This window comes from Platichthys flesus, chromosome 19, assembly GCF_949316205.1.
Source record: "Platichthys flesus chromosome 19, fPlaFle2.1, whole genome shotgun sequence".
NCBI classification, from domain to species: Eukaryota; Metazoa; Chordata; class Actinopteri; order Pleuronectiformes; family Pleuronectidae; genus Platichthys; species Platichthys flesus.
In genome coordinates, this window is record NC_084963.1 from 13,665,778 (window position 1) to 13,689,880 (window position 24,103).

General features: G+C 42.1%; 2 protein-coding genes across 7 annotated transcripts in view; one reads left to right on the forward strand and one right to left on the reverse strand.

Moving 5' to 3' along the window:
- The first annotated feature begins 4,732 nt into the window (after positions 1-4,732).
- Positions 4,733-7,349, forward strand: ptges (prostaglandin E synthase). Its single transcript, XM_062412923.1, has 3 exons — positions 4,733-4,925; positions 5,053-5,135; positions 6,234-7,349. The coding sequence occupies exons 1-3, from the start codon at positions 4,809-4,811 to the stop codon at positions 6,481-6,483; spliced, it is 450 nt and encodes a 149-aa protein (XP_062268907.1). The 5' UTR covers positions 4,733-4,808; the 3' UTR covers positions 6,484-7,349.
- A 6,039-nt stretch (positions 7,350-13,388) lies between these two features.
- Positions 13,389-24,103, reverse strand: part of garnl3 (GTPase activating Rap/RanGAP domain like 3) — a 62,009-nt gene continuing 51,294 nt past the window's right edge. For 3 of the 6 annotated variants that reach the window (XM_062412918.1, XM_062412917.1, XM_062412919.1), the window contains 11 exons: positions 23,654-23,770; positions 22,505-22,671; positions 21,875-22,033; positions 20,944-21,010; positions 20,571-20,678; positions 19,809-19,927; positions 19,146-19,281; positions 17,853-17,912; positions 15,214-15,432; positions 14,285-14,405; positions 13,389-14,198 (listed from right to left, as the gene is read on the reverse strand). In XM_062412918.1, coding sequence (XP_062268902.1) covers positions 14,033-14,198; positions 14,285-14,405; positions 15,214-15,432; positions 17,853-17,912; positions 19,146-19,281; positions 19,809-19,927; positions 20,571-20,678; positions 20,944-21,010; positions 21,875-22,033; positions 22,505-22,671; positions 23,654-23,770 — 1,439 coding nt within the window. In that variant the 3' untranslated portion in view covers positions 13,389-14,032. Of the gene's footprint in view, positions 14,199-14,284; positions 14,406-15,213; positions 15,433-17,617; positions 17,913-19,145; positions 19,282-19,808; positions 19,928-20,570; positions 20,679-20,943; positions 21,011-21,874; positions 22,034-22,504; positions 22,672-23,653; positions 23,771-24,103 lie in introns of those variants that run through there. The other 3 variants (XM_062412922.1, XM_062412920.1, XM_062412921.1) reach the window with 2 other exon arrangements.

The following is a 24,103-nucleotide window of genomic DNA, read 5'->3' on the forward strand; positions in this document are numbered from 1 at the left end:
ATATTTTGTCATTTATTTCAAATGTATCCATGTTTCAAAACAAATTATTTATTTCCCTCTATTCAACCTCTAATAGCTTTTTCTTGATCATTTTATTTGATCTCTTTTTAAAGCTGTATTGAATTTATTAACATATTGCCCTCGTTTTTTTTTATTGTGATTGGTTTCAAATTATTTTACCATTTGCATTAGTATAATCTTATTATCAGCCATGTTTTCTGCAAACTGAATTTTACTGACCTGTATGAAAGATGCTGTACAAATGAAGGTTGATTGATTATTATTGATTATTGCAAGAAAACATTTTGTCCTGATAAATGACAATGGAATCTCTGTATTAATCTGCCACTAACTAACTTCCCATCTATTTCTCTCCATAGGCTTTTATTATAAATACTCTGACTCCTGTGTTTGAACAAGCTGAAGCTAGGATAAACAGCATGGCACAGGAAGTAATTGATTAATCACAGTGATATGGACCCTCATGAAGAGACTATTTGTCAGTTTAATCAGAGGAGCATGTCACCATTTGAGTCGTCACCTGGCCTGGGAGTGGATTCGCTTGAAAACCCGTAGCTCTTCTCTCTCTGGGAACTCTTGTCTCTGACGATCTCTGCAACAGCATGCTCCTGTAAATATTTACATGCCGTGTCTGACAGCTGGGGGGGGAAATGGAGACGACAGCAAAACTCCTCCCGACCTTTTTAACTCATGCTGGTAAGGCCCTACAGGCAGGGCTGGATGCTCCGATGGTTGTGGTGTTTTGGTTGTGTTAAACACAGGACAGAACTTGATACATAGATTTACTATTTTGTTTTATTATGCTTTGTGCCGCCCCTCCCTTTCCCCTGTTCGCAAAACTTTTATAGGGGGAAAAAACCTGGTTTATGTATCAGGGAAACCCTCACAGGCGTTTGTATGCACTCTTTAAAACATGTTAGAATATATTGAAACACTAAACATGTTTTGTTGCCATAAATATTTAGAGTAATGACAATATTCTTTATTTAAATTGCACTTTGAAACAGAAGTTTACAAAGTAAAGAAACAAACAGTGAAGACAGTGCCATTATAAAACAGATTACACACAGTACAATAAAGTAGCTACATTATATTAACATGTTTGCAAAATATTCTGACTACACATAATCTTTTTTCCTTATATTTAGATATAGCCGGTGAATATATGAAAAGTACTGAGTGTGGTGCTGTTTTAACAATGTATGAAACAGCAGTAATTGGTATGAACTGTGATATCTTGCAGATATATTCCACAATATATTACAAATATACTGGAATATTCCAGGTACATGAAAATACTATATTTAAGTAAATGTATTTCTGTATTACATGTCACCTATTATTATACACGTATGTCTCTTGCTTCCTGTCCTCACAAGCAAAATGCACTAATGAAGCTGGTTGATTTATTGAGGATGAGTATCCACACTGATGCCTGTGTGAGTGTGTAGAGAAAACTGTGCATCCCTGTGTAAGCTGTCTCCCGTGCCGACACACACACACACACACACACACACACACACCATGGGCTGCGCCATGTGTTCCCAGCTGGTAGACATGTGGACTGTGACAGTGAGACAGACAGGCCACAGGGCCACGGAGCTCACCGCCTTCCCACGCATGCAGCAAGGAGGCTACCACAGAGTGACCGGCCTCCACTACATGTCGTCCTTCTCCGACGCTGAGGACTGCTGTGACGACACCAGCTCGGGCAGCTCCCTCACCTTGGACTGGCAGGGTCAGGTCCCGACGGCTGACCCCTGACACAAGAGCTGTTAGACTATAAACGTGTAAATAAACATGATGTAAATACACTGGGCGTGTGGAATCATTTCAGAATATAGGTCAAGAGATAGTGAATATCCCTTGTACGTTTGAAGGTCAGCCACCAGCAGATGTTGAGGACATAACCTCAGTTGTGGACCTTAGCGTCCTCAAGTGTTCAATAATACAGGCTGAACCTGAGGGTACGCTGAGGCTGAGGGTAAATCTGACTGGCTACTGACTTGTGTGGCAGCATCATGAAAGCCATGTTGCTGCTCAGTAAATCATATGTCATTACTTCTATATAACTAAAAACTATCCCATTTTAAAACATAGGACAAGATAGAGAATATCCTTTGTCCTTTCTACTGCACTAATTAATTCTTACCACCACTTGATACTAAATGCAATGAAGAGGAACAGGATGTGAGGGATGTTGTTTTTCTCAACATTAGAAAAACGTAATCTTGTAAAAGAGTATTCAAAGTCTTTCTTACTTAACCAGAGATGGAAAGTGATAATCCAAGAGTTATACTTTAGTACAGTTTTGCAGTATTGATACTTTACTTGAGTATTAATTATACTGTGAACTCCACTACATGTACAGTATCTACAGATTAAGATTTTGCATAAAACACATAAAAGGCTTACACAATTCAGTTTTACAATTAAAACTGGCTCTACTGAACCAACCATGATATTAGACTTATAGATGTATACATCTTTAAGTAATATATGCTCATGATATACACTTTCACAAAAGGTATAGTGTCTCCAAATACTTCTTCCACAAGTGTGCTTAAGTATGTTATTAAGCATTTTCAGCATATAATATATGTTGATATATATGATCATATCACATACCATATTACTGTTGTAGCGGGTTTAGGTTACTTTATATACAGTAAAATAGTACCATCTATAATAATGGGACATATTATAAAATGTATACTTATGACTACATGATATCATGCTTATTTGTTTTATGTGTAAAATCTGGATCTGCATCATATAAGTCGGTCAACGAGTGTTGTAAATTCATTCTTTGTTCACTGCAAAGAAAATAATGTTTTTTACGTTAAAGTAAATATATTTTGCCTGTATTGCAAAGTAGTTATTCTTGAACGACCGGATTCTCAAAATATATATTTTTTTCTGTCCAAAATAATAGACTGAAAACGAACCACTTAGTATGAGGTATTATTACTTATTACTTCTGAAATATTGTGGAGTAGCATTAAAAAACAGTAAACTGTATCTTAGTACAGTATGTAGGTAAAAAAACTACATTATACCTCTGCTTGCATAACATAATCTTTTTCTCTCATCGTACAGTGTAAAATAATGTTGTGATGAAACACTGATGAGCAGAATCCTGGCAATATCAGACTTATGACTGAGATGAAAATGTCCCTTGTTTTGCAACGACCCCCCAGGCCCATGTTTTACCAGCAGGGATTGGAAACATTGTCCCAGTCTGACCACCATAGTCTACGTAAAAGATGTTCTGGCTCCGGAAGTCAAATAGTCAGTCTCTGACTCAGACCACAGGTTCACGCCAGGGAAAGTTATTTCTTAGCCAACTTAAAAGACAGAGGGTGCGGCAGACTGTGGAACGGCTCCGTTTTGTGTATAATAGTAATAAGACACTAAATTAAAAATACATCACTGAAGGCTTCTATATTGATAGTAATATTAATAGTTAAATGTTAACATTATTTAGTCAGTTCAATGAATGATTCACAAAAATATATTTAACGATAATATAACTTTAATAAATAGCTTCTATTATTCTAAATAGCCTGCAGCCATGGATTGGTTATGAGAAAATGGGCTCTCAGTGGCGTGGCTACATTTGTTGTTACCTTCCTCATCCTGTTTATTTTTTTCCCGTTTTCATATAATTGTGTGTGTCTGTGGTCACTGTGAGTCTTGTTTTGCATTTTGTCAGGGTTGTGTCATCTTTATAGTATTTGTGTGTCTCTTTGAGATGTTTTTTACACGTCTCTGTGGTCATTTCATTGGCTTCAAAACAAGGAATGTCAACAGCCTCTTCTGACTCCTTGGTGGGGTGAAGAACCCTCCGGCTGAGAAACATCATAAAGATTTATATCTTGAACAAACAGAAACCTTGAATATGGCGATCATTTATTTAACATGAGACTCACATGCAAAGGTGTAACTTTAACTTTACTCAGGAACCATTTTATACAGCAGGCTTCAACTCCACTACACTTTAGAGAGATACATCTAACTTTTTACTCCACTGTTCATCTGGCAACCAGGGGTGTTGCTACAGGGTATAGGCAAAGCAGGTAACTACTTAGGGCTCCGAGCTAAGAGTGGACCCCCGAGAATGGCTGATTAAACATTTTTTGTTCGGTTCTATAAAGGGCTCCCTGGTCTATTTACATTTTAGATGATTTACACAGAAAATCGGACAAAATGCCAAGTTGTTTTAATTTGCTTCAAATGTATCAGCCACAATAATACAATGCTACTCACACATATATGGGAGAATGTTTTGTATTTCTAACATGTTGCTACTGTCCCATGCAGAGTTGGGGTCGAAATCTGACTTCTTCCACGCAAATAAACACAGAAAATGATAAGCCATGTGTCATCATCTTCAATAATGTGGGTAATTAGCAGAAATAAGGAAGTTTATATATATAAAAATCTGGTTGCTTGAGTCCAAATAGTGTTTGAGAAGTGTTGCAACCGCCTCCGCTTTCCTTTTCTTTTACTTTCTCACAAAGGCCACTTGCAGTTAAGCGACGCCTCAGGGGATCAAGTTTGGAGTGGCAGACAAAAATGCAGAAAGAAACATGGATTGCAAATTTCCATCTCCTCTGATTAACCTGCCATCATCGCTGAGTGGCTGCTGACGTCAGTGACGCTACACAAAAAGCCTCCGCTCAGAGGCACTCTCACTTTCTGCAGCTTTTACGCACGCACCAGCGCACCAGCCCCGGAGCTGCTCCCTCCGCAACTCACTTCGGATCCACCTCACCTCAACAGCAATGGCAGTCATGATAAGAAACGAGGTTTTCTCCTGCTTTGTTTTCTACGGAGTGCTGCTGGTGGTCAAAATGTACATCTTAGCGATTATAACGGGGCAAGTCAGGCTGCGTAAAAAGGTGAGTCCAGGATTCAGATGGAAACAAGGAAACTAGCAGGGAAAAGTCATATTGCAGAATTAATACCAACTTATTCCGTGATTTTTTTTCCCGCTGATCGAGTTTTGTTTTCGTTCTTTCCTGAAAGGCTTTTGCCAACCCCGAGGACTCGCTGAGACATGGAGGTATACAGTATCACAGAGAGGACCCATATGTGGAGAGATGCCGGAGGTGAGAGCAGAAAGACATGCTTTTATTTTCTAACTAAAAAACTTGCATACTTTCTAGAGCTTTCAGACCCAAAAACAAACTATTACTCACCACAAGAAGCATCCTTAATATTGTCCAACCCTCAGTGTCTACATTAGGATGCTGCCCTCATGGTTATTATTCAATATGTGTGATTACAGAACTCATTTATTCCTCAGTCTGTCAAACAGTTTGATCTCTAAGAATACCGCAGTGTCCCTGTGTGGAGAGAGAATTAGGATTGCACAGCAGCAGTGTATTATATCATCATATGATCAATACCGTATGTTATTTAAGCTTTTGGGAAGTTCCTTGGCTTGCTACATTATATTATTAAACAAACGCATGTGTCAAATAATATCAAAATAATGGAGAAAAAACCCATAAGACGTACAGATCTCACAGTAATACTTTGCTTTTTTCTGGGGAACAGAGTTCATATTTCCTACACAAGGCTTCAGTCAGACAATGTGTTTTCCTCCACTGATGTTCAACAAGAGTTGGCAGCCTTTAGCGCTCTTGCTTTGTTTGAACTTGTCACTATTCATGACGTTAAAAAAGCAGATGTTTTTCTGCTTGTATAAACTTTTCCCTCTGCTTTCCTCATCTGTCTGTCATGGATCAACCATGGAACATGTGATGTGAAATGCATTGGCAGGCATTGACACATTTTTGGTGTTTTATTTGTTTTTCCTTGGGCTACACTACGGGTTCAAATAACCTGCCAACCTAATCACTTCTTTTGTAATGTACACTTCCCAGAAAAATATAATTCCACATTTTAACCCAATGGGAGGAGAAGAAGCGAAAGAACAGAGTGGCAGTTCTGCCAAAAAAAAGAAAGTCACACTGCTGTAGAACACGGTTCAATTGAGATGAACAGGTCTGAACTAAACTGATGAGTCACCTCAGTGATAAATCACAGTATTCCATGTCGGTTAAGGCCTCTTCCCTCTTTCAGACACTCCAATTCCCCAGAAAACCAAGATAATCCAAATAACGAGAAACCGAAGTAGAGGAAGAATCCTTTGTCGAACTTTGTAAAATCAGATGTGTGACCGAATCCTTCCTATCCTACAGAGCTCATGTCAACGACATGGAGAACATCTTCCCCTTCCTCTTCCTGGGCGCCATCTACTCCCTGACCGGACCCTCACTGGCTGTGGCCCGCCTACACTTCCTCGTCTTCTTCATGTGCCGCGTGCTGCACAGTTTTGCCTACCTGCTGGCCCTACAAGCACCGACCCGCTCCATAGCCTACACCTTCGCACAGATACCTTGTGTCTCCATGGCCCTGCAGATTCTAATGGCGGTTGCAGCTTATGCTTGAACACCCATCGTTGAAGGCTTGAGGTTGTGGCTCGTAAGATCTGTGGCCTGTGTCAGCGAAGAAAAGCAGGAGGCGGATCCTGAGCAGACTCCTGGGAGGGAGATCGTAAAAAGACAAGAATTCCAGCGAGAGTGCAATACCCTGCGAGGTGTGTGTGATCCCGCCTATACCGAGTTTTGTGAGATTTTGTCAGTATTTTTGTTGTGAGAATGTTGTAAAAGTTCAGTGAAGTTGACATTTTGTAGTGTACTTGTGTATTTAAAAACAAATGAAGGTTGTTGCTCATCTTGTTTTTTCTGAAACCAGCTTTCGTTGACTTGACGATGGAATTTAAAACTCACAGTTGCTGACATTTGGCTCAAACGACTCGGGAATATTTTCCAGCACTGCATTGCACAATGTGTTGATCCCCCCACTCCCTTTTTTTTGGGTGTTTACACACAACACAGACCAACATTCAGCTGGTGTCCTATCTAAAGCGGCCTCGTCGGTTGTCCTGTGTGGATATTCCATCTGTTGGGTTAACATTTGTTTGCATTGCTACATTCAACAAGGCATAATGGATCCTGGCATGATGACGTACGAGGTGCTGACAGACTTTAATACCACTCAGTCGAAATAGTTTTCAAGTGAATGCTTTCAACTGTGGGTCTCTTTAAGAGCCTTTAAAGGAGAAGGAAAGGTAAACTAACACTGTTTGTACTGAGAAATGTATCTGACAAGAACCTGCAGAGAAAAAGGAACACAAGTGTCATGTGAAAGAGCTCATCTGTGAAAACTGTTTAAAAAAAGTATTGTAATCATAATTTATTATTCAGCGTACATTTTAAAAGGGAATAAATCAAACCGAGCTGACCCATCCTTTACTTGAACACAATTAGTCCAGTATTTGAATCATTTTAGCAGATGGATCACTGTTTACTTTGCCTGGCCGTGCAGAGACAGTGTGCTGTATTGTTAAGGGGACGGGGGGCCCCCTATTTCCCTGTGGCAGTGTGAGATGATCCAGAGGTCTGAGGCAGGCCTCCAGCATTCCTCCTCTTATTATGTAAGACCTTTTGGCCGTGCTGCGCTCTTTTTTCATATCCTGAGGGGCTGGACGGTGCCGGGAAGCCACAGGCTCGATGCTCTCATGCGTTCATGCTCAATGTGGCTACAGTTAAGTCAGTGTGTGTCACCCGCCCGCATTATGAGCAAGATGTTTGTACATTTTCACTTGTATTTGTTTCCCAAGCTGCATAGCCAGTAATCTCATGCACAGTGACTTTCCCTCCAGTGATGATGACTAAACCTGGCATCAAAGAGCAGCAAAGTTTTGTGATTATAGTTTTTATTCTCTGTACAAAAGAAATAGAAAAGACCCAGGGAACGTGGGATGGCCGTTTTGCTTTTGAATGAATGAGCCTTAACGATACATATGATCTGCGTGACACCTAAAGCTAATAACAAGCCAGCAACACGGGTGTGTCCATATGCATGACTAGAGTGGTCGTAGCAACCTGGGTTTTAAAGCAACAAGGCACATGTCCTTCCTCCCATACGACTCCACCTCTCCTGTGTTTCACACCCACAGGAACTGACTCACACTCAGTGGTGGATTGTAAGTACATTTACCTCTTACTGGACTTCGGTAAAATTTTCACATACATGTACAGTACTTTCCTTGAGGAGGTTTATTTTGGGGAACTCTCTTTTACTCCACGACATAGCACTCTTACATTATAAGCAAGTATTAACTCACTTCTATCAAAGGAGAAAAGTGAATGTGGTACTTTTACTCTTGCTTGAGTTCACTTTTTGTCATTTACATTACATTGTATTACATTACCTACTTGAGTTCTACACACACACACACGTGTATGTGAACACACACACACACACACACACACACACACACACACACACACACACACACACACACACACACACACACACACACACACACACACACACACACACACACACACACACACACACACACACACACACACACACATGTCTCCATGATGGTGGATGACATAACATTGGCTTGAATTTTCTGACACCAACCTTAACTATAGTTACTAATTGCCAAAACCTTACCCTAACCCTAACACTAACACTCATCTTAACCTGAACCTTACCTTACCTTACCTTAACTTAACCTAATTCATAAGGAAACAGTAAAAATATCTTCACCTAAATATTTAATAATTTTCATTATGTGGACTTGATTTTTGTCCCCATAAGGTAATGTGTGTAAATTACAAAAAAGAAATTACATCACAACTTGTTTATTGAGCTGACTGGAAATTGGGATTAGATTAAAAACGTTTCATCTACACCATAGCTGGTTCTAACTCTGACAGGAACAATGTTTTTCTTCCCCCTGTTAGGGAATAAGTTTATGTTGGACGGATGGTGTGTCACTGTGTCTGTCTCCTTCAACCAGGGTTAGGGTTACAGTGAGCAGCAGAGATTTAAAATGCAGCAAACATACTGCATTTACATCATTATGTATCACCACCTTGTGGCCACACACAGAAAGTACTAATCAACACACAGTTAGCGCCAGTTTTCAACTACGAAGAACAAATCATGTGCGTCATCAAGTCCGAACCTCTCATTAACCTGCATTGCAGCACAGGGGCTACTTATAAGACCTTTGACTTTGTGTAATTATGGTAAATATCACAGTGTTTCAGACTCAGACACACTTTGACTTTGGGAGGTACTAAAGCCTGTAGGTAATGAGACAGTGTTTCTTTATCATGGAAAAATCACGGCACTCAAAGTGATAAAAGCTTTGATAAACTAAAATATCTGTCAAAAATGAATCAAGCTTTGACCTCAGGAGCTCGGCATCGATTATCTTTCTGTCATACATTGATTCAATGAAGCTGTCAGCCTGAGAAAAAGTTTTAGGCTACCTTAATAGGCTACCTTAATTTGTGGATGTGGTGTGGCATGAGCAGACGTCTATGTGGAACATTGACCAGATTGTTTATCTAAAAGGGCAACTTTGGGTTTACGATTATTGCTCAGAGACTTTGAATTTATGGCCTCTTGAAGCCTTAACTTTATGGTGTCTCTTTGCAAATGGTTGGGATCTCACATCTGGGGTCTCACACGAGGGGTCCTCTACAGAGACATGACGGCATGATAGCTCCCACCCTGATAAGACATCAGGAGGGTAATCAATACATTTACATACCCAATGGGAGGGGGCTGTGGGTTATAAGAACACAACTAATTTGCTAATTTGTACATGTCATTAAGGTGATGTGTCCATCAGAGTAGTGTGAGTGAATTTAGGTTAAAAACCAGTCGAGCTGCTGCATTCTGGATGAGCTACAGAGGTCTCCACTGAGAGAGGTCAGTCAGACAGGCAGAGGTTTGTGCTGCTACCTCTGTTTCAGATTGGGGAAAAGAGAGGATTAGTTCGATGTCTTCTGAGTAGCAGTGGTAGGAAAAAGCCATGTGAGTGAATGACAGAGCTGAGATAGTTGGTGTACAGAGAGAAGGGAAGTGGACCCAGGACATAACCTTGAGGGACCCCAGTAGTGAGAGGACAAGGTTCGGACACAGATCCACTCTAACTTCGAGGTCAGTGTGGTCTTTGAGGTAGGATGCGAGCCGGGAGAGAACAGAGCCTGAGACACCCAGATCCTGATGGGAGGATATAAGGATCTGCCTGTGTCAAATGCAGCAGAAAGCAGAACTCAGAAATAAAGAAATAAAAGAGAAGTCAGACTTATGTAATGATCGTAAACCAAACTTCACGGGCTGACACAAGATCATTGTTAGCTTTTTTGTTTTAGGACACTTGCACTTTAGATTGTTTTAAACAAAAACATAGACAGTTTAAATTTCATAAATATTTATTACATATCAATGAACATAATCAACTACTTTCACAGCAGTGGTCTACAGCACTTGTTTAAAATAAATGCTCAAATAATATTAATAAGAATAATAATAATATAGTTCAGTTTCATTTGAGGCCACATTTGATACACAAACATTTACAAGTAGTACTTGGCATTAAAAACGATGGCAATACAATATTTTAAGACACTTGGTGTTTTTTTTGTTCATTTTCTTTCATTTTGATATCACAGAGAGGTTCAGCAACAGTCTAAACAGTAAATATAGGTTCAAATACAAAAAAAAAAGAAACCAAAAAATTAAAATAAACAAACAAACCAAACAAACAGTGAAAATGCCAAGGGGAGGTAGAAACAAGGGCAATAATAGAGGAGGAATAGAAAATAAGAGAAACAGTGTTTCCCCCCATCACTCACCGAGAGCAATAAAGTTTCCTTAAAGTACATTTCCTTATAAGAAACCAAAAAAAACCTACACTCCCTTCATCATCATCATCATCATCTTCCCTTTTAAGTTTGCTGAGTTCGTCAAAGTGTTGGACGGTTCACACTGACACAGGCAGGAGGAGAACATTGGAAACAATGAGAGGAGTTGAATAGGGAGGATGGACGGAGGCTCATGCAGGATGTGAAGGCTGCTGTGTTGTGAAACAGCCACATGGAGGCGCTCTCATACAGACAGGTAGCATGTAGGGAGGCCCACTGCTCCCATGCTTGTTTACCCGCTAAGCTTTCTGATGTGGTTTTAATGACTTTCTGTTATTTACTCAAAAAAATTGAGATTCATCTTTAGATTCAGACACACATGGCCGATTCATCGCTCTCAGTGGAGAAAGCGTGTATCTGCATGAATGATCTGAGGCCGAGCCACTTCTGAGGTGATTTCAGGGAACTGTTTACATGTGACCGGTGTGGCTGCAGTGCTGTTTGCACTAACAGAGCCACATGAGTTAAAACCAGTAAAAAAAAAACTGGCAATAATGGCTTTAGTCACATTTAACTGCATGTTTTTTTATAATTCCTTTCACTTTAAAGAGGCCCTCCTAAGGTTCTGTTTAACTGCCATGGCAAGCGCTACTCTGCCTGTGGAAACAAAGTCAGATAATGTTTTCTGTGGTTACCATTGGAGGTTTTTTTTTCTTCTTCTCTTAATTAAAGAAAAGAAAATAACCGTAATAAAGGGCTTAGGGTTATCTGAGTTTGGGCTCGAGACTTGTGCCGGGCTGACGTCACATCGTTTAAATCGTAATTAGGAGCGGCCTGGAGGCGAGAAGGTTTGCGTCAGTCATAGATAACAGGAGTCTGACTCTGGTATCTCTTTAATTTAGTGATAAAAATAAGATCCAGAGTAGTTTTAATGCATCCATAAAGTTTGTTGGTTTCACTTGGTAACAAACTGCAACAAATAAGAAGCACAACAAAAGCTGTTTATCTGGTGACACTACACGATTTTTACTGAAGGGAAAAGCACCATATAATAATATTTAAATCATGAGGTGAGAGCACTTCCAGGTCAGAATAAAAGATGTTTTCTTAATCTCTGCCAACAACGTGTGAGTGGAACATCATGGAAAGATTTGGTAATGAGTAAACAGTTGATTGTGTTAGGACTAAAATACAGTTTATTGACAAGATAACTCTGTCTTTTAAATTTGGGGTTAATAACACAACAGTGGTCCTTTAGCTGATGTGAGTCATCCTTATTTATTCTCTTTACAGATAATTGTGTACTGATGTATTAATAAATGACAAGTCTGATATATTGGAACTTTGAGACAAATCGTCGTATGTGGATGATTTTAACTCCAGTCAGAAATTCCTAATTACGATAACTGGATTCAGGACTTTCTTTTAACAGAAAGCCTGTGTTACAAACTGTTAAGAAAGAATTGGGAAAGAAGTGGGCATTGAGAAGGCAGAGGAGGTCAAGGGAACAAATCTACTGAGGGGTATTATGGGAAATGTGGGGCCCATTTATTACAAAAAGTAATCATATTTTAGTCTGTGCTGCTCTTTTAATCTCTTTAATCTGTCTCATCCAACTTTATTAAAATGTAATACTTGCACTAAACTTGTTTCATGACTTTGATTTGAATGAATGATGACCAGGTCGGAAGTCCAAACCAGGATCTGAACAAAAACCTGTATTATGAATCAAATGTCTCGTTATTGATCAGTAATTTTAACTAACTGTCTGTGTCGGGTTTAAAGACATGTTTAGCTGCTTGTCAAAGGACCTAATGGTTAAAATGGGGAAATGAAAAAGCACAGATGTCGGCAGAATTGGCCAATAGCTGGACACCAGTGGTTCCAGCTGTGAGTCGATGTTTTACAGGACGAATAGCATCAAAAAAGCAAGTCTAAGATTTCAAATTATAGAAAACATTTATTCTAAATGCCTGGTCCTATGGAGTGCTGATCCCAAATATGGTTATTTGTTTAAAAAGGTTTGTCAATTTTCAGTCATAAAATTTTCTCAGTCATAGTTACCAATTCTAGTTTTTAATTCTACTTAAGCATCTTGATTAGTCATGATTAGTATTGGCAATTTTTTTTTCATTTTCCACCGTTTTATTTTTACAGTTATCAGATCTTTTAGATTTTAGTCTTATACGTATTACCTCCCTGTGCCTTTTTGTCATCTCAGGTTTGTTTTGCTTCACACTCTTATTTTTGGTATCATGTTGCAGACCTCATGACTTCCAAAGAAGCCAATTGTTTGGCTCAGAATATTCAAAGGCGGCTCATGCAGATTTGATGTCGCCTCCTTCTCATGAGGGCGTGAAATGTTTAGCACATGTGACTTTGCGAGCGTACCTCCAGTATCGTGAATGAAAGGAGCTGTGGGTCACAGTAGTAAACTAACGTTGACTACAATCATGGCTGCTACTGTCAGACACCAGAGTGCGGTGGCTGTTCAAGGTGTAGTTCAGTGAAGGATGATGGGAAATGGCACTTGTGGGAGACTTTGCCTCCAGCCCTGTCTACCTGTGTGCTGAGACTGAGGAGAAGAATAAGGACTAACATGTGCAGACGGCATAAAACATCATACTTTTACTAAATCTGGGAATAAAATGGATTTTTATAATATATCTATAAATATGCATCACAGGCATGACAAGCACACATGCCTGTTACTGTGTATGCATTTCCATGTATAAACAGATGCACACACACACACACACATATATGCATATCTTACAACATTTGAAAGTGGATTGGAAATAATCACATAATATACAACACATATTAAGCTCTAGCAACTTCCGAGGGCATTGTGAACGCGAGGGCTTTAGCCTTGCCTCAATGTGTAGATTTACATTCAGTTTGAGGTTCGGGATCAAACCGTTTACATTGTCTCGAAAAACATTGCAGAACTCTGAATAAACCACGGCATCTGCCATGACCTCATCGCCTCTTTGGGTATTTTTCGTGCGGGGCAACACAAACACCCAACACGCAGCGGCTGAGGGACAGCTCACGAAGACTGACAGGCTCACGGACACAGCATCTAACTCCCAATGTACTCGTCTTGTCCAATGACTGGTGAGTCTGTAGATTTAAAATCAACAAACCAACAAACTAACAAAAAAAACAAGACAAGAACAAAGGATTCCAAACGATAAAAGTAATGGTGACAGTACAGGAGTGGGTGGGCCGAGAAGTGCACGATGGGATTGTCTTCACTTTAGGTCCAGGACATCTTCTTCAAAGGAAGTCGAGAGGGCAAACGCGCTGGCGAGAGGCGGGCTCTCCCCCAGCAGCAGCGCCTTCTCCGGCTCAGCCTCCGAACTGGACGAACCATGCAGCTGGGCGTCCAGGTCTGCGTCAAAAGACTCTGACTCTAACCTGCTGTGCACAGAAAGGTAGAACTCAAGCTCAAATACCAAATAACAGATTCAATGCGCGGCTGCTGAGGAATCTGTCACTGTCACCTGTCGCTGTTTGTCGACGTCAGTGCTCGCGCTTTGGGCTCCTCCTCCGTGTTCTTCTTGCTCATCTTCCTCTGTTTGACCGACCCACTGTCCGACTTCCCACTTGGCTCCTCTGTCAAGCCTTCATTGGTGTCACGTAACAGAAAATGGACACTACTTGAAGGAATACTACAACATTTGGGAAATGCAAAGCTGCAGCCAGAGGATTATCTGACATATTTTTGGGCAAGAATACGGCCTAAATTGCAGGAGCGTTGCTGATTTGAGGCTAGTCTGAACATATTATCTGGCCAAATGATACTGTAGTGTTCGGGGTTCACAGAGATAACCTTAATCTCACTGATTTCGAAACGTAAATATCAATATAACAATTGGAAATAAGGGGGTATCGTGTTGTAGGACAAGAACAGTGATTGGGCGGTTGATCAGAAACCCATAACAGCCCCTCTACAGAGTTAATAATACTTTTTTCACAGGACCAGTTGGACGGTAGAAAACGAGCACAAACTTTTGGAATTGTGACAACAGTATATAGTCACAATAAAGATACGAATTGTTAACTGTTAATAAAACAGTTATATATATTTTACCTTTTGGCATTGCGTTAATCCTCTCGTGTGGAGCAGGTATGAGTGTAAAGACTGAACACAGTTCGCAAAGGGCAAAACCTAAGATGTATTTTCGTGCTTGTTCAGAAGCAGTGACCTTAACGAGTTTCCTGTGCTTCCTGGTCAAGGATTAACAAACCATCACACGCTGATAAGTGACCTTTGGCAGTGCTCCTCCGTCACCTTTTCAGCTAGTTGAGTCTGATCAGACTCCTTATGCTAAGCTAAGATAGCCCGGTTGCTGGTTTTAGCCATACATTTAGCACACTGACAACGGGTTATATATGTATTGTAGAGTATGAATAGAGTTTTTGAGTTTACCAAGCAGCTCCTTCCGCGTGCGGCTGGCTATCTCTTTGATTTCCATGCGTGAGAGGGACAGTGAGTGTGTTGCAGAGATGAGGGGAGTCGGCGGCACTATGGCGGGAGCCGGCGCCGTCATAACCTTGTTGACCAGCGGGGACTTGAGGGGTCTCTCAATGCTGCGGCCGACCAAGTTACACAGAGGGATCTTGAACATTTGCTTACATGCTGCTTCACCTGAGAATAAGAGAAGGTTGGGAAAAGGAGGACGCAGGGGAGGAGAGTCAGGAAAGTACAGGACAGGGACAAGGCAGATCATGAGAAAAGACATGAAACCAGAAATAAACAGAGCAAAGATGGGCGTAGGAAGAGACAAAAAGGAAGAGGAATGTGAGGCAGTGAATGAGGAATGTATGAAAGTCCTTGAATGAAGCACCAAATCGTTTTTTGCATGACGTAGCCCATTGGCTACAAAAATGCATATGTGCATTTAAAGCCTCCCATATCTTCTGACGCTGTGTATTTGATTTTTATTATTTTTGGTCAAAATTACTATGGCATGGTACTGGTGTTAGGAGCAATGATAATTTTAATTGTTTGACATTTTGGAAAAATTTGCTTAGTTGCCTTCTTGCTCTGCGTTAGATGAGATCGATACCAGTCTCATGCCTGTATGATAAAAATGGAGCTAGCTGGTGGTTAGCTTAAAGGGAAAAAGCTAAACTAGGTAAGTGGATTCCAGCTAACAAACTAGCACCTTATCATAGAGCGGACTAGCTCACAGACATGAGTGGTGGTATCAGTCCTATCATCTAACTCTCAGCCACAAAGTGAATAAACCTATTTTCCAGAACATTGAACAATTCCTCTCAGTGGTGCATTTAAGGACCTTGCCACATTCGGCTGAATAAAGCGTTGCTGTTTTGTCAGGAAATCAAATTTACAGAGACAACGGCAATCAAACCTTCCATCAAATGTGGAGAGGTCATGTCAATATTAAAAAAAAAAGTCCTTAACTGCATCAAGGGAAGAGGTTTTTAAAACACACACGTGATTGCAACAGCACGATCTTACCACATGTGGCAACATGTGGTGTGATTATGGTGTGATTTGCAAAACAGTCACTGTAGTTTGTATAAAATGAATGGGATTGGTAGATTATGAATTAAAATATGCAGAACGTCCTAAATCCAAAATCTCTCTCAACCTCACACTCATATTGCGTTTTAACAAGACTGGGAGATGACAAACTGATGCAATACAAACTCCCGTATTCAAATAAAGACTAACGTGATTAATAGTCCTATTTACTGAAACAGCATGGGATCTTAAAGTTAATCAGCCATAATATAACTGTTCACTCTTAGCCAGTTAGAATTTGTCCCACATAGACTTTAAGCTAAGTGCTTAAAGTCTGTGTGGGACAAATTAAATGGATGTTTGGAGTTTGACAAAGGGGACACACTGCTAGCGATGCGGCAGCGTGCCAACCTGCAGTGCCCAATTGTGCCATCCGGGAGCAGTATTGCAGTTTGGCAGCGGCAGACTGCTCTGCTGAGACCGGCTGGTGGCGACAACATGGATGAGACCGAGTCAATGTGGACGCTCTGCGCTGCACAGAGAGCACCGTCTCATCTGAAATGTCAGCGGGTGAAGAGGTGAATGAGGAGCCATGGAGGAGAACAGAGGGTCAGTGCTGTTGTTTGACAGGTACACTGTGTTAGTGTTGTTACCAATCCAGCCCCCTGCACCCCGCGCTGGCAAAACAGGGCAATACTGAAAGCAAAATGCAGCAGGAGCATGCAGTTATTTGGAATATACAACCACAAGCGATCGATATATATATTCCACGTGTGTTTTCTGGACCAGGGGAAGTGTCATGCTCCGTCACACTGGCAAAAAACGGAAAAATGAATCTGAATGTGGGGTGTCCGGGCACTAAGTGAAGTTGAATTCTCCTGGACAGCATGTTTGAGCCAGCGGAGGCAGGCGGCGTCTTGCAGCCCCATCGGTAACAGCATCTCGTTGGCGTTACTGATGCGATTACATCAGATGAGCAGACACAGCAGGTGCACAGGATGGGGATTTTTGTCAGCACCCCTTCCACCTCTCCCCCTCCCCCCCCCCACCGCATCTTCTGCTACACCTCCCCCACCCCCCACCCCCCACCTAGCCTCACCGTCGGATTGTGGCACCGCTGCTTGGACAAGCACTTTGGAGCGAGGGCTGACAAAAGTCTCCATGGCGACAGTGCAATCTGTAAATCATGCTGCGGCAGATGTGTCTTCTTCCTTTTCCCTCTTTCCTTTCACCCCCCCCCCCTCCTTCTCTCCCCACCTCCTGCTTGTACACAACCCCTCCCTCCCCCCCCCATCATACCTTTTCCTGCGTCTCACCCTCCTCTTATTCAGAACATCCCCGTTATCTCCTGCGCCTCACTTTTATTTATTTTTTCAACCCCCCCCCCCCTCTCATTCTCTAAGACACACAGGGGTGGGGGGCTGGGGAAGACATAATGTTCACTTAACATTCAACAAACGTTTAGGTCAACATGCCGCCTTGGACCAGACAGGGTGATAGACTCTGCGAGCACGTGCATGTGAGTGGGGCAGCGGTATGAGCGTGTTCATGAGCTGAGGACGAGAATCCTGCAGTACCTTCGGCATCCTTAGACATGTACAGGGAAAGCTTGGTACCATAGGGGATCCGTATTGAATCTGAACCAGGGATGAAGAAGAGGGTTACACAGACTGAACACACACGCACAACCACACACAGTACATACAATTTAGGCGCACACAGCAGGTGATCGGGTCCCCGCCATGCACAATCATATGCTGAAAACAGGAGGGAAAATTAGAATCCCTCCGAGAGAAAATGATTGCCCGGACCAGCCTAAAAGCATAAAGCCCTCCCTCAGCTAATTGCAGCAGCGACAGCCAGACCTTCCTCCCTGTTAGCCTTAATGGGACCTGTAACTGGAAAAGACCGCCGTGATGGTTCAGCAGCAGCTAGACAAGCAGGACATTTCAATAATTTCTTTCCTCAAGCTTTGTCCCTCGCTGCAGCCGTCTGAATAACATGGATGTGTTGGAGGAAGACATGGTGTCCTTCCTGTTACAGCTCCAGAGCCGAACGAAGCTGACTGTGCCCTCGGCCATCGTTCTGGTGGCTCTCGCCGAATGACAAACCTGCGCTGACAACAGCAGAGCATCACCAAAACACCTCAGTTTCAGATCTGAAGAGGTCAGTGGGGGGGAGGGGGGACCCTGTATGGTCAAATCTACAATGAAAGACAGGGGGGGAGTGGATGTGGGCTGGAGGGTGGACGGGAGGGGGGGGGGGTATTGATCCTTAATCATCCTTGAAAGCATGCTCTGCCTCGGAGGTTATGAGTTGTGTCCCTTGAATGGCGGCGGTGGTGGCGCTGGGTCATTAGTCGGTTCCTCTTTCTGTAATTTGCGGTTAGTGGGAATTTTAAAAAGATGATGCTTCTGCATGCTTCGACCCTCCAGCTACAAATCACACTCACGCAAGTGCCTGTCAATTGCGACCGTAGGCCCCCAGTCATTTTAATATTGCATCAAAATCAATTTGTTGATCGATCACTGTAGATGTGGCGTTGCTTTAATTATATTTTGTCATGTTATGATAAAACTGTCTGGTTATTAAAGTTATAGCATAAAGAAAGGAGACTTGTTTCCCCCGACGAGTAGCCGGCACTAAGAATACTTTAGCATCTTTCATAACAAAAAATTCATATCAGGGAAAGTAATGTTAACTCTGGGGGGGGGGGGGGGGGGTTAAATAAACCTTTCTGCTGAGACAAGTTTATGTAAATAGAACTCAAGTTCTGGGCGAACAGAACATCCAAAGTCAAACGGGTCTGCAGGCAACTCTGACATTTCAAATATCCTCCTCCTCTGCTGCTGTCGCTTTGCAGGGCTTACCATCACCGAGCGGCGAGGGGAACACGGGCATCTCGTAGCCGGTGGGCGTCTGCGGGGAACTCTGGGAGCTGGTATCTCTTGAGCTGCAGTTGGAGGCCGAGCTGACCGGAGCCGACGAAACGAAATAGATGTCGGACTGTGGGCGGAAAAACAGACGGACACAGAGAGAGAGAGATAGAGAGAGAGAGAGAGAGAGAGGAAATGAGATCCTTCCAGGAAATATTAAGAGGACAGGGACAGAATTGATGGAGGCAGCGGGTGAAAGATGAAAAATAAAAATGAAAAAACAAAGAGATTGGATGAGAGCAGGGAAAGAAAAAAAGTATTCATATGATGTCAGGTGCACTGCGGTCTGTTTTAAATTATCTACCTGTATGAAGTACGAGTGTATTATTGCTTTGTAGCCATGCATATCACCAGCCATATTTCCCACTGGGGTAATAAAGATTGATTGAAATGAGGGAGCTGAGACAGCTACTTCTAGAACGCAGTGTGGCCTGAAAACTCTGAAAACACTCACAACCTGGAAGAGTGAACCTAATGCCTTACTACTACACAATAACCTGACCCCTTACAAGTGCTTAAGATAGAATTCAAAATTAAAATGAACTAAATAAACAACCTGAAAAGAAAGTGTATGTGATAAGTGGCGACCGTACTGACCCGTGAAGCAACCAACTGCAGCTCTGGAACCACTGCGGTGTAAACCAGGTTGCCATTTACCACCAGTCGGATCTCGATGGAGTCCGTTGTGAAGGCCAGGATGTAAGGAAATGCGCAAACTGCAAAGAGCACACAAACGCATGATACCACAAGCCACGAATAGACATTACAACCAATCACTGATCCTGTTACTCTGGGGTCAGCGGGCAACGTGTTAGGGCTTCAGGTGGAGACATTGGATATCAGGGCTCATTTCTTTTACCATGCGACTCTAACGTTTCTCCACACAAAACACAAACATACTTTTTTTTTTTTTTGCGAATGCTATGAATGCAGATAAAATAAAAAAAAACAATAGCTGATGCATTTCAGTTTCTGACTCTGTACAACAGGTAACTGTTATAATGAGCTCAACAAGTAGAAGCTACTGTAAATATATGTCACATATGTCACAGCAGGGCTCATTATTGGATGCACAGTAGCCCAGAGCAGCAGCATGTTGTTTTCAGCAGGCTTAGGATTTCATGTTTTGTACCAATTGTGTTTTCCTCATGATTTCATCATGTCCTGCATTAATTAAACCTAGTACAAAAGCACACACGCACGCACACACAGACACACACACACACACACACACACTAATCAGACAAGCCAATTGGATGCTTGTGGCTACACGTGGTGTTCCCATGGCAACAGCAAGCTCTGGCCAGGCCAGCAGCATGGGCAGGGTGGGGTTCAATAGTTGTTGCCGTGGTAACCTACCAATAGCGTTGGGCATCTGGTTCCAGCTGAAGTTGAAGTCCGAGGTGTTGGACTGGATCATGGGTGTGGAGCCGTTAAACGGACACACTTTCTTATAATAACAACTATCTGTAAAACACAGACGGGAAACAAATTCAACTTTCAAAGTAATTATTGCAGTTCCTTCTGTTTACTAATGTTGTATCATCTGCACGTTGGAAAAGGATTGAAAGCACCACTTTGTTGTTTATCTAGACTAACGCTAAAGTAGAATGACTCTGACCCTCAATATTCTAGAGCTTTGGGTGAAAAAAACATGAAGGTTCAAGCTTTGACATTAAGAGACCTGAATCAGACAACATCTGAACTGTTCAGAGATAAAAGGGAGACTCACAGTTGTAACACAACAGCAGACCCGCCTCGCCGTCTTCATACACATCGATGGCTGCTACAAAATTTACCTGCAGGCAGAGAGTCAGTTCAGTGGAATCGTTTCAGCAGGATTCAAAGGTCGGATGTGAGACACCGTTTTTAACAAGTAATGTCAGGTCACATACGATTAAAGTAAAGGGTAACCTTCAGGGCAGGGGGCGCTGCAACAGGGTCGGCAAAGCAGGCGACTGCCTGGGGCCCAGAGCTGAGAGGAGGCCCCTTTAAATTCTGTGACCGGCTATTGACAGGTCGACTGCAACGACACCACACTCAGAAACGCCCTTACGAGACCCCACACTTGGCTACATTTAAATTACTTTTAATAACTTGTTCACGCACTGTCTTTATAATTTTATCAATAAACTAATGGCTCAAAAATTAGAATGATGAGGTCTGGTGTAATGTTTCTTGGGCGGGGGAGTTGGTTGAGTGTGGTTTGACGTAGGGCCCCCAGGTTCCTTTTTCCTGCCTCTTTCTTTTAGTTTTTAGGTAATCCTGCTATCTAACAAATGCAGAGGAAAACATAAAGTCCTTCGCTGAAATAATAATGTGTTAACTGATTTGTTGTATTATTATTATTGTTATTGCTGTTTCTGTGGAATGAGAAATGGTCCTAGCAGTATAAGACTGTTTATTAGAGCAGCTGTTCATCCCCCAGCGGCCTCATCCCTCACGTCTCCTCCCAGCTGCTCTCTGTAAATGACAACGTGTTGATTCACCAAAGCAGCCTGCTCATCAGAGAGGTAAATAAAGAGACTAAATGGGTCAACTGAAGGTCTCCATTCTGCTCAACCACAGAGCACATTGACATGAAAGCAAGTGAATAAAATGGAGGATGAATAGAAAAAGGAAAAACCAGGAGCGTTTTGTATGCGCGTGCAAGTGAGCCTCACCCTGTTGGCGTCTACGTGATGTAGCCGGTAGGCATCTCCAGTGCTCTCATTGATCAGGTCAAACTGGTGTTTGTAGGCCACACAGATCATGTTGTCATTTTCCCCCGTCGGGCCGTCCACCAGCGCCATCACCATCGGAGGGTCACACAGACAGATCTCCTAATGGGCGGATGGTACACACACACACACACACGTTAGTTTAATTACTTTAACAGACATATGTACGTTTGTCTGTACATAATGTTCTCATAGCTTTCGGACAGGAGTCTTTAAAGTCAGGGCCGTACTTAAAAACAACAACAAAAAAACACAGCGAGATAATAATAATAAAAGCTCTACTCCTGATATGAAAATATTATTTTTATTTTTCCTGTTTTTTCGCATGGGGTGGCATTATAAAGTCTGCTGAATCAGCTATTAGCCACTCCTTATTCCAGATACTGTGGCAGATATAATACTTTAAAACCAACTGAATTCTGTCCTCATGCTGTTTGTCACCTTTGACCTCACTCCAGATAGAAACATGTATTTTAAAGAAATGTAAAATTTAGTGAGAAATTATTTTTAAAAGCGAGATCAAATTCTTTTGTTCCTTCTTTTCATTATTTTCTCCTTTGTCCTTGGTTGTACCCGTATGTACTGGAACTCCTCCACTGGCGAGTCCGGTCCCGCGGAGACGGCGCTGAGGCCCTCGAATCGCGGTTGTTTCCTGGTGATGAGGAGGAGTTTGTTCCTGATGGCTGCTACTATCCTCAGCTCGGAGCCGTGGTGGGTGTTGATGGAGTACAAATGACAGCCTGGGACAAAGAGGAGGAGGATGGGGTGAGAGAGAGAGAGCGGGAGGTACATTGGACATGTGTTGTGCTGTAGGTGTTGTTCCCTGGCATCATCCCACAGATCGATGCTTCCACAAACAGCTGGCATCACACCACCAGCCGTGGAAACGACTTTCATTAAGGTCACAATATCCTGCTTCAGGCTGAGTACGTGTATTTTATGTCTTGTCAAATATAAATAAACGTGTCAAGCACCATTTGCATTCGAATATCAAACTTGTGGCACGGGAACTCGTCTTGATGTGGTTTGTTCAGATTTGATTTAAAAAATTTCAAAAGCAAAAGTGGGAAATGATTTTCCAAACATCTATTCAGAGGTAACTAAATGGATTTTCATATTTCATGATAAAAAAAACACAAATAACATTTATCCTATAATATTTTGTGCCTGTATTTATATTCTAATGATATTCTAACGTTTAACTGACTGCTCGTGTTGAGCAGTTGAGAGCGTGGATTTTTCAAACTGAATAAACGCTATGGGATCAGTTGTCGTTTTCCTTTGTTGTGAACTTGCTGTTGTCGTTATCAACAACATCACTTTCGTTTGTCGTTCCCAGTCACCGCAGCAGCAGAGCACTGATGTCCTGCTTATTCAGAATGTATTAATATTGAACACATCGTGGGTCCCTATCGTACCACCTCCAACACTGCACTTCCTTGGGCCCTTAACAATACAAGAGAGCTACGTGTGAAGCGGATTAGATGAACGGTTCTCAAGAAGATATGTGGAATCATTAGATATATGAAAGGAGGGGGTATTTAATGACCTGTATATAAACAAGAGAAATGAGCAAAACCTGTTTCAGAGATAAAATGGGAACCCGACATTTGCTTTAAGACCGATTTTTAAACCCTGAGTTAAAGCAGGATTCTTGAGCATACAGGACATTTTTCTTTGCCGTTGCAGGGATTCCTTTGCAGCGTGCGCCTCGTGCTGTACCTTTAGTTTTCTCCAGTTTATTTTCCCGACTGTCACACTTGCTCCTGACGAGCTGCTTCTCCTCCAGGCCTCTCTTGAGCGTGTTGAGTCTGAACACATAGACCCGAGCGTCCTTCCCTGGAAACAAACACAGAGCCACATTGTTGCTGTCCTGCATTAAGGGTCACTTGTTTTTGCTTTGAGCCTCCGACCCACGAGACGCCAGACAATACGAGGGCGGATTACAACGTGGCTTCTCAGGGCTCGTGCTCCCAGAAATTTAAATCCCCGCCACACACACACACACACACATGCAGGGCCGTGACAAATGTTTCCGCCTCCATCACATAATCGCTATCAAAACCGAGTCAATCCTGTTTGTCAATAGCCGGGTTAGCTAATCATCAGCAGGGTAATGGATTACATGCTCTTTTGGTCGGAGCAAACATGCGACAAATTGTACAGATGTGT

Coding starts and splice junctions, on each gene's coding strand:
- ptges (XM_062412923.1), top strand. CDS start 4,809: ATGGCAGTCATGATAAGAAACGAGGTTTTCTCCTGCTTTGTTTTCTAC. Junction 4,926..5,052: donor AAGTCAGGCTGCGTAAAAAG/GTGAGTCCAGGA, acceptor CTTTCCTGAAAG/GCTTTTGCCAACCCCGAGGA. Junction 5,136..6,233: donor TATGTGGAGAGATGCCGGAG/GTGAGAGCAGAA, acceptor CCTATCCTACAG/AGCTCATGTCAACGACATGG.